General features: G+C 42.9%; 1 protein-coding gene across 12 annotated transcripts in view; it reads left to right on the forward strand.

Annotated features, from left to right (window-relative positions):
• Positions 1-8,128, forward strand: part of gramd1bb (GRAM domain containing 1Bb) — a 98,360-nt gene that overhangs the window by 54,827 nt on the left and 35,405 nt on the right. Inside the window, exon 1 of one of the 12 annotated variants that reach the window (XM_056373494.1) lies at positions 4,305-4,863. The exons of the other annotated variants lie outside the window; for them this stretch is intronic. Within the exon in view, the coding sequence (XP_056229469.1) occupies positions 4,841-4,863 (23 nt within the window). The 5' untranslated portion in view covers positions 4,305-4,840. Of the gene's footprint in view, positions 1-4,304; positions 4,864-8,128 lie in introns of those variants that run through there. 12 annotated transcript variants of the gene reach the window in all.

Raw genomic sequence — 8,128 nt, forward strand, 5'->3', positions numbered from 1 at the left:
AAAAAGAAACCTCGGTCTATTTTCATCCTGCTCGCTGCAGCAGAAACAGGAAATGGAAGACTTTTTTAAATGAGCGCTTTAATGTCAGCACGTGCTGTACTTTGTTCTTTTATTCATGGCACACGTGACAGGAGCACAGGCCATCTGTATTCCACTGTATCACTTTTTGGGTGGACCTGTTATTGAACATGATATCTGTTGCTCCTTTCTGCCATCAAACATATGATGTCATTCATCATCACTGCCTGGCTCTCTGTTTCTCCCTCCTTCCCTGCGCTGCTTTTATGTTTTAGTCAATGTTGGCTGTCTGTTTAGTGTCTGTTCTGCCTGTGCGCAGTGGGATGTCTGCAGCCGGTGTGTTTTCTGCATAATATTAAATTTACTCAGGCCTCCTACTGAGCTGGTCTCTGTTGTGCATTGCTGTCCCATGTTTGCATCATTTTAGGTTTATTCCATTTTAGATGTTTCCTGGTTTATCTGTTGCCTGTCACTCTGTTAATCAGGCATGTAATTTTGTACTACTACTGCCTGTCTTCTGATTCAAAAACATCAAATAACATGTGCACCCCGTAAGCTAATTGCAATTCTTAATTTACCTATTTGATTAAATTTAGGTAAATGAATCTCTTTCTTATTTCTTTTTTCTTTCACTTTTGCACCTTTTTTATGCTATGCACACATTTGTGCACACTGTATATATGCCTGTGTGCAGCCTGTTAATGCATTGCTGCTCTCTGTCTCCCCACTGTGGCAATAAGAACACGGATTATCTGACACGGTCAGCTCGTCAATAAACAAACAGTGTAGCCAGTCACATGATCACCCATTTCCCTCTATGATCAGATAGAGTGGAGATCAATCTATGGAGGTTTATCCATGTTGAAGGAAAACAGTACGAGCATAATCCACTCTGTGTTACAGAGTATAAGGAACGCCCACCAGGCAGAATGGGAGAGTAGAGCTCGCCAAGGCATCCAATCCCACAAAGCAGTGTAGAGGGATTAATCCAGATTATCTGCCAATGCTATTCTCAGAAATAAATGAAAAATCTCTGGGCCAGATTAAGGTTCAAGGAGTGCTAAAAAAAGAAAATGATGCAGAAATCACATGACTGCTGTTTTACTGACTTATAACAATGACTGATATTTGTCAAGGCATAGTAGTGAGCTCGAACATCTGTTCTTTGTAAAAAAAAAAAATTCAAGCAAACTTTAAAACAAAGCAACCCAGAGAATCATGTTTCTCTTAGCATGTATTCAAGAAAACAGAGTGTAAAGCATTTTACTTTCAAGTGAGAGTAAAGCATTTTTTTTTTTTTGCCTGATGCCAGTGGGAACACTTTTTGTATTATTTGATCATAAACAATAATTTTACCATAGCAGCACTCAGCTTTGGTCTGGTCAGCAGGTGGCGTTAGTGAGAGGGAACAGCTCACTGACTCTCCTCTAGAGGAGCTGTCCATTCAGCACTACTCTGTTAGCTGCTGAGGCTGGACAGAGCACTGATAAGAGACACCATCACACAAAATTTACTGACTTATAACAATGACTGATATCTGTCAATATATATATCAGGCCAGGTTTGTTGGCATGTTGCATTTAGGTATAACATATCTAATTTTTTACTGTTTACTGCCATAGCACAAAAGGTACATGTGCGGTGTCCGGTTTTTGGGATGCAGAAAAAAATACAATGTCCCAACGACACACACCCTGGATGCTTTGATCATTCTTTTTACAAAGTAATATTGACAGAAATTAACCATGCATGCTCCTTGATGTATCAGTCACATTAGTTGGTGAAGCTGGGTCAAGATGTTCTGCGTGTCCATTACAAAGTGAAATTGTCAGCTGTCAGGGTGACATCTTACTGCCTGAACTCTATGGCCTTCCTGCATGTTTCCAGTCACGTCTAACGTCATTTATCCTAACATTATTAAGATGGCTACTTTTTTTTCTGTGAAAATTTTAGTAAGCCATAACTAGGTGGGCACCACCAGATGGACTCTGTGTGAGATGACTTACTGTCCTCTTGTTTGACTGAAGCTCAGGTTACAGCACTCACTGCTTCACCCTGGGAGCGGATTACAGCACTTTCATATCTTTGCCTCTTTTCCTCTCCTCACTTTTGTCTCCCTGCAGTCCTACTGCATTCGCAGTATAGCCCATGGGGGGAGAGACAATGCTGGCTAACAATAGAGAAAGAGTGTGTCCTCCTGTCAGTTGTTTCCTGCCCCATGGCGCAGAGATGAAAGACCCTCGTCCCTGTGCGAATATTTCATCATAAAACTAATCAAAGTATGGTCTGAGGTGTTTTTTAAGAGTCTGCAGTCTGCTGCCAGCTATCGATTGCTACTTAGATTGTTTTATGGTGTCCTCTTCAACCCAAAGTACTCATGCACAAATATGATAAATATATAACACACACACACATATTGCATCACAAACATAGGTTGTTGGAATAATGGACCAATTCCAATAATAAAATTATACTTTTGGGGAAAACTGTAGAGTTGGAACTATGATGTAATGCAGATAATGTCATAAGAGCATGCCACTGTACACCTCACCAAAGTTAGCTGTCATCTGAGAACTGTTTACTGACTAAAACTGAATTTGATGTAGGTCCCACTGTCTCTGATAGGGACATATATCCTCCCAAACCAAGAGTTCAACTCCAACTGCATTATCTGCTTTCCATTATCATTTTTAGTTGCTTGCCGTCTCTCTACCAGTCAGTCATGCTTTCTCTCTCTCTCTCTCTCTCTCTCTCTCTCTCTCTCTCTCTCTCTTTTTTTTTTTTTTTTTCCTGGCACCATCTGCATCTGAAAAGGCAAAGTGAGTGAATGAAACTCAGTGACTCAGCAGGCAAAGCTCCATAACAATAATAACAACAACTTTACATTGTGCTACACCAGAACTGATTACTTACTGCTTTCCTTTATATTGCCATCATAAAACACGTAAAGTCAAACAGCAAAAGAGCATCAATTAACGGAATCAATGAGCAGCAAACAGTTAAACTAAATGAAATAAATCAGTCAGTTAAATACATGAGATGAAATCATCTAGATGATGAGTGAATGTGTGAGCCTGGCCTGGCCTTGCCAACCACAATCTCAGGTCCTCTGACATTGGGTGGTTTGTATTAGCCGTAGTATTAGCCACCGCTAATGAAGTGTAATTTGCGTGCAGTGCTTTAAGAAGATTAAATGGGAAGAATGTGCTGGAACCCTGACCCAGTGCCTGTCGGCCATTGTTTTTGATGACAGCCTCCTTTTAAGTGGTCGGTTACCCTCTGACCTCTGTGACCTGACGTGGTCAAGGAAAGAGATTAAGCAACCGCCTCTACAATTGGCAGTTGATTCAGATTCTTGTTATTGTTATTATTATTATTATCATTATTATTAAAAGTTATTTGAAATGGTTGATCTTGTGAAATCACAGATAAAAGAGGCCTGACTCCACTTGCTTACTGTTGCTACACCTGTCACGCTTTCCATTCTTATGCAGCACATAATGCAGTTTACAGTGATGACAGTGGCAAATTTACCACTTGAAATGAATGGCAATTTTTGAAGCAATAGATTTTCAATTACACACAGAAGTAAAGGAAAGGAATGTAATTGACCCTGGATATTGCAACTCATGAAAGAGCAGATAAACACATTTGAATCCATTCCCTTACACCTCTGTTCTTGGGGTTTGGAAAGGCAGAAAAAGGACACCACCCTCCGAACTCTTGAGATACAGAGTATCACTGTTATTAGAGATCCAGCATGTAGAGAAATCCAAAGTCTGCTGTGCTGATTTACAAAAGGATGCATTCAAACTCAAAATGAAATTCAAAAGAATTGAGCACACTAATTCACCATGTATGCAAAACACACCCACAGCACACAGCTATAAACACAGGGAGTACCCCAGTACACTCAATTCATTAAGAGATTAACAGGGTGAGCTGCTGACACTGATCAAGGCTGGAGTCCAATACGAGAGGGAAGAATTGCAGCAGCCCCCCCCCCCCCCCGCCACTTAATACCCTTCTCATACATAGCACGAGGGTTGGAGGTGGGGGTGGGGGTCGTTGCACAGAGGATGTTATGGCCAGAGGCGAGCATCCTGCTCTAGTCTTCCAATCGGGGCCAGCTAGGCTTATCATGGAGAGAAATAGAGAAAGAGAGCCATCTAGGGAAGAGGACAGAGAGAACAGGGGGGGGAGGTTGTGAGAGGGAGGGAGGGAGGAGGAGGAGGAGGGCAGAAATCCTGCGCCTGCTCACTGTGAGCACAGCAAGTGCAGCTTTCATCCGCAGCGGAGACGGCTGAGGGAGAGACAGAGAGAGTTTGAGCGAGCAAACAGAGGCTTTCATGGACGGTGTTTGACAGAGCTTGATAGGCAAGACACCGAGTTAGAAAGGACCAGTTACCAGCCATGTTGTCATATATTTGCAATTCCTAGTCCGTCACCTTCTGCTGCATGCTGTAGTTTGCGCTGCGAATATTGCGGTGCAGGTCACCTCCTTCTCTTTTGGGAAAACTGAAGAACCCCAGGGAGGTGTGATTTTCTGGCACAAGTGCTCAGCACTGCGGCACCTCGATACAAGCGACGGAATGTAGCAGACAGGTGGGCAAAGCCGAGGATCATCCTTTCCGGACTTTGGTCCCCAACCATCCATCTGTCTCTGCATCATCCACTCCTCCCTTCTTCCCTCCGTGCATCTCTCCCACTCTGTGCATGGGAGGTGAGGGTTTGGCCGGCTGTCAGTCAGCATGCAGCGGTGTGAACGGGCAGCCCAGTGCCCACATCACGCTATGGACGTCAGACACTCATCGCTGTACTAATGAAAGGCTTCAAGCTCGCCTGGTAAGGCTAAACACATATAATGTAACCTAAATGGGTTTTTTTCTGTAGCTTTAAGGCCATCATGTATGAAAAGCACAACCCAGTCAGGGGCGAGATGTCTGTGACCATTCTCTGGTATTTCTCTGGATTAGGGCTGCACTGACATGTCGTTCCAAGACTACATATTCTCTTGGCAAGGCTGAATGGACTGTCAAATGTTTGTGCAAACAAATATTTTTGTGTTTATCTGTCCATCTTCACCTGTGCATTTCTATATGGTTACTCAAATCTCCAGAAAATATACCAGCATGTAATGAGGGCGAGATCAATACACCACTAAGCTGTGACCAGAGTGTGTACATCCAGTGCAGCCAGTGTGGACTAGCATGATTTTTTTTTTTTTTTTCCACCATGACTGTGACGACCCTGCTCAGCTCCCCTCTGGCGGGCTCAGTGTGAGCGGAGCAGCTGAGGGGAGGCGCTCACGTGGCCGCCTGGAAAAGAGCAGGCACATGCTGCCTGTGTCTCTCCCCGACTTTCGTTCTCGCTGTCTTCCTCGCTTATTTTCCTCTTCCTTGGTTATCTCACATGGACAAACACATCCACATCCAGGTGGCCTCATTCTACACTTTTTCTCTTAACCTGTTTTGCTACAGTGTGTGTGTGTGTGTGTGTGTGTGCGTGTGTGTGTGTGTGTGTGTGTGCTCTCTGTGCACTTTTCCATCATCCCTCCTTCTATCCTCTCCTCCCCTTGTGTTTGTTTATGCTCCTCCTCCTCCTCTTGCCTGATATTTTTAGAGACGAATTACAGAGCACTGCAGGACGAAAAAAAAAACTAAAGGGGGAGCAGTTTCGGCAACGTGCGTCCCGCTTCCTTCCTTCTCACTTTCATGAGGACCTCTTTTCCCCATAGGACCTCTTCTTTTCCCTAATGTCTGTCTCTCTTTCATTCTCTCTATATTTGTCTGTGTCCTTCTCTCATTTACATCCCTCTGCTCTCTCTCTTTTTTATGCTTCCCAATCTATCACTTAATCCCCAATCATTTTTTTCTTCAGGCTGTGGAGTGCAGCTTTGAAAATTTCCTCTCGGGCCTTTATAAATTTAATCAGAGTGAGTGCATATGTGTGTGTTTGTGTGTCTATCTCAGACATCCAGTTCAGCTTTATCATTGTGCAGCACAGAAAGAAGAAACACTTTTAACCCAGAGTCTGTCCTCATTTAATCTGTTTGCAGCACCCTGACAGACACTGACATGTTACACTGAACAGCCATCTGTTAGCATCCCGTACTCTCCTATACACGGAGGGTTTACCTGTCTGGCTGGCTAGCTGGGTATAGTTTGCATGCCATGCTGTAATGTTATGTAACAGCATGGATGTTTCTAGTTGTACTGTATCCAGTAGGATGCATCTCCATCCTCTCCAAAATTAATAAATGTTGTAATATGTTTTTTTCCCCCTTTAAATCAAGAATGTGTTTGTAAAAAGTTCTGAACATGGACCAGGGTCTAAAAGCTTCCTGTTGAGCTGCGTTCCATGTTGAAGGACAAAAAGAATCAATCAAGGAACAAATGACAGTGGTGAAGCATCAGTTCCCCCTGCAGATTCATCAATGAGAGGATCCAGCAGAAATCTCACTCCTGTTATTACTGTTTATTACGCTGCCCTCTGTTCTCCACAGGGACAATCTGCTACGTAGGCAAAATGCAGTGACATAGAGGTCGCTCAATCGATCAGTACCTCAATCACTGCATTTGTTGTCCTCAGCCTTATAAACCACCACCTGACACTGGTTTATCTATCTACACTAGACACACTGATTTATCTGGACTAAACTGGCCAGTGATTCTCCCAGTCTTTCAGTGGCTTTTGCTCTCACAACATTGTTGTGTGATGACAGATGAGATTGCTCAAGATGATGATAATGATAATTATGTTTGGTTTTTTTTATGTTTTTGCCTTCATGGGCACCACAAATTATCATCAAAAAGATCAAGATCCAGAATGCAACATGTATGTTTTTCAATGATAATACAAAAAGTCCAAAAATTAAAAAAGACAGATTCACATAATTTGAATATAATGATTTTCAGACTTTCATGCACACAGCAGAAATCACAAATTATTATTAAAGCATGTGCAATTGTTAACTACCACAAAACTGAAAGTAAAGACAAATTAAATAGTCCATAACATCAACATTGCATACAGTAGGAAGCCTGTCTAATACTGTGACAGTATGACTGAAATGGGATGGTTGGATTTGCATCAGATTTTTGTTTATTAGGGTTTCCCTTCTTCTTAGCTATATTTATTGTGTGAGGTATATGACTTCATAGTCACCCATATATCTACTAAAATTGCATCAAAAGTACTTTAGGTTGATCTGAGGGGAAGCAAGTGTCAAAGAGTCAGTTCAGTTTGGAGACCAGGCTGCCCTGTTGGGTGTATGTTTGTCATAGTGCATGCTGTGATTGAGAGCCACGGTGAAGGATATTTTTTGCAGCATTACTTACTTGTCAGAAGACAAGGAAGAGATAAGGGGAAGAGACAGAGAGAGCATCTGTGCGTACATGCATGTGTGTGAGAGTGTGAGAGAGATTGCTCAGGATTTGGCAGTGGTCCCAGTGTGGGGATGTTTGCTCTTGATATGACATTTGGTGTGACTTAAATCTGCACACAGATACACACACACACACACACACACACACTCGCACACAGACACAGATGTGCACACACAGCCAACAGCAGCAGCTGTAGCAACAGCAAGGCAGTGACAGGAGGCTAGAGCTGGAGCTTATTCTCTGCACGTGGCACTGTGAACAAGGCGGTTGTTGCTGCAGGACAGTTGGACAGACTCGCATACATAAATGCCTGTGGGTAGCTTTACCCCAACTGTCTGGTCAGTTGTTCAGTCCCTTCTTATTATTGATCGTCACCAATCAGAGCTGGTGACTTTTACCCCTGCTTCAGGTCATGGTCAGAGAGACTGGAGAGAGGTCTTACATCTGTGATTTCTTCTTTACACCACCCTTGAGACTGCAGATTTTAGCCCGGTCACAACCACAAGTGAGCACACAAAAAAAACATTAAAAGATCAAAGACATTTGGAAAACATTCAGCATCCACCAACATATACAGGGATGCTTCAGATTTTCACGTACATATATGCAAACCACGTTCCCAGGCATATATTACCCAGTGCTGTGCTGCTAATGTATCTCTGGGCTATTTAAGACTGACTTGAAAATTGTAGCTCCCAGGCCTCTGCACCAAGAAGATTCAT

The sequence above is a fragment of the Seriola aureovittata genome, chromosome 4 (genome assembly GCF_021018895.1).
Source record: "Seriola aureovittata isolate HTS-2021-v1 ecotype China chromosome 4, ASM2101889v1, whole genome shotgun sequence".
Classification (NCBI taxonomy): domain Eukaryota; kingdom Metazoa; phylum Chordata; class Actinopteri; order Carangiformes; family Carangidae; genus Seriola; species Seriola aureovittata.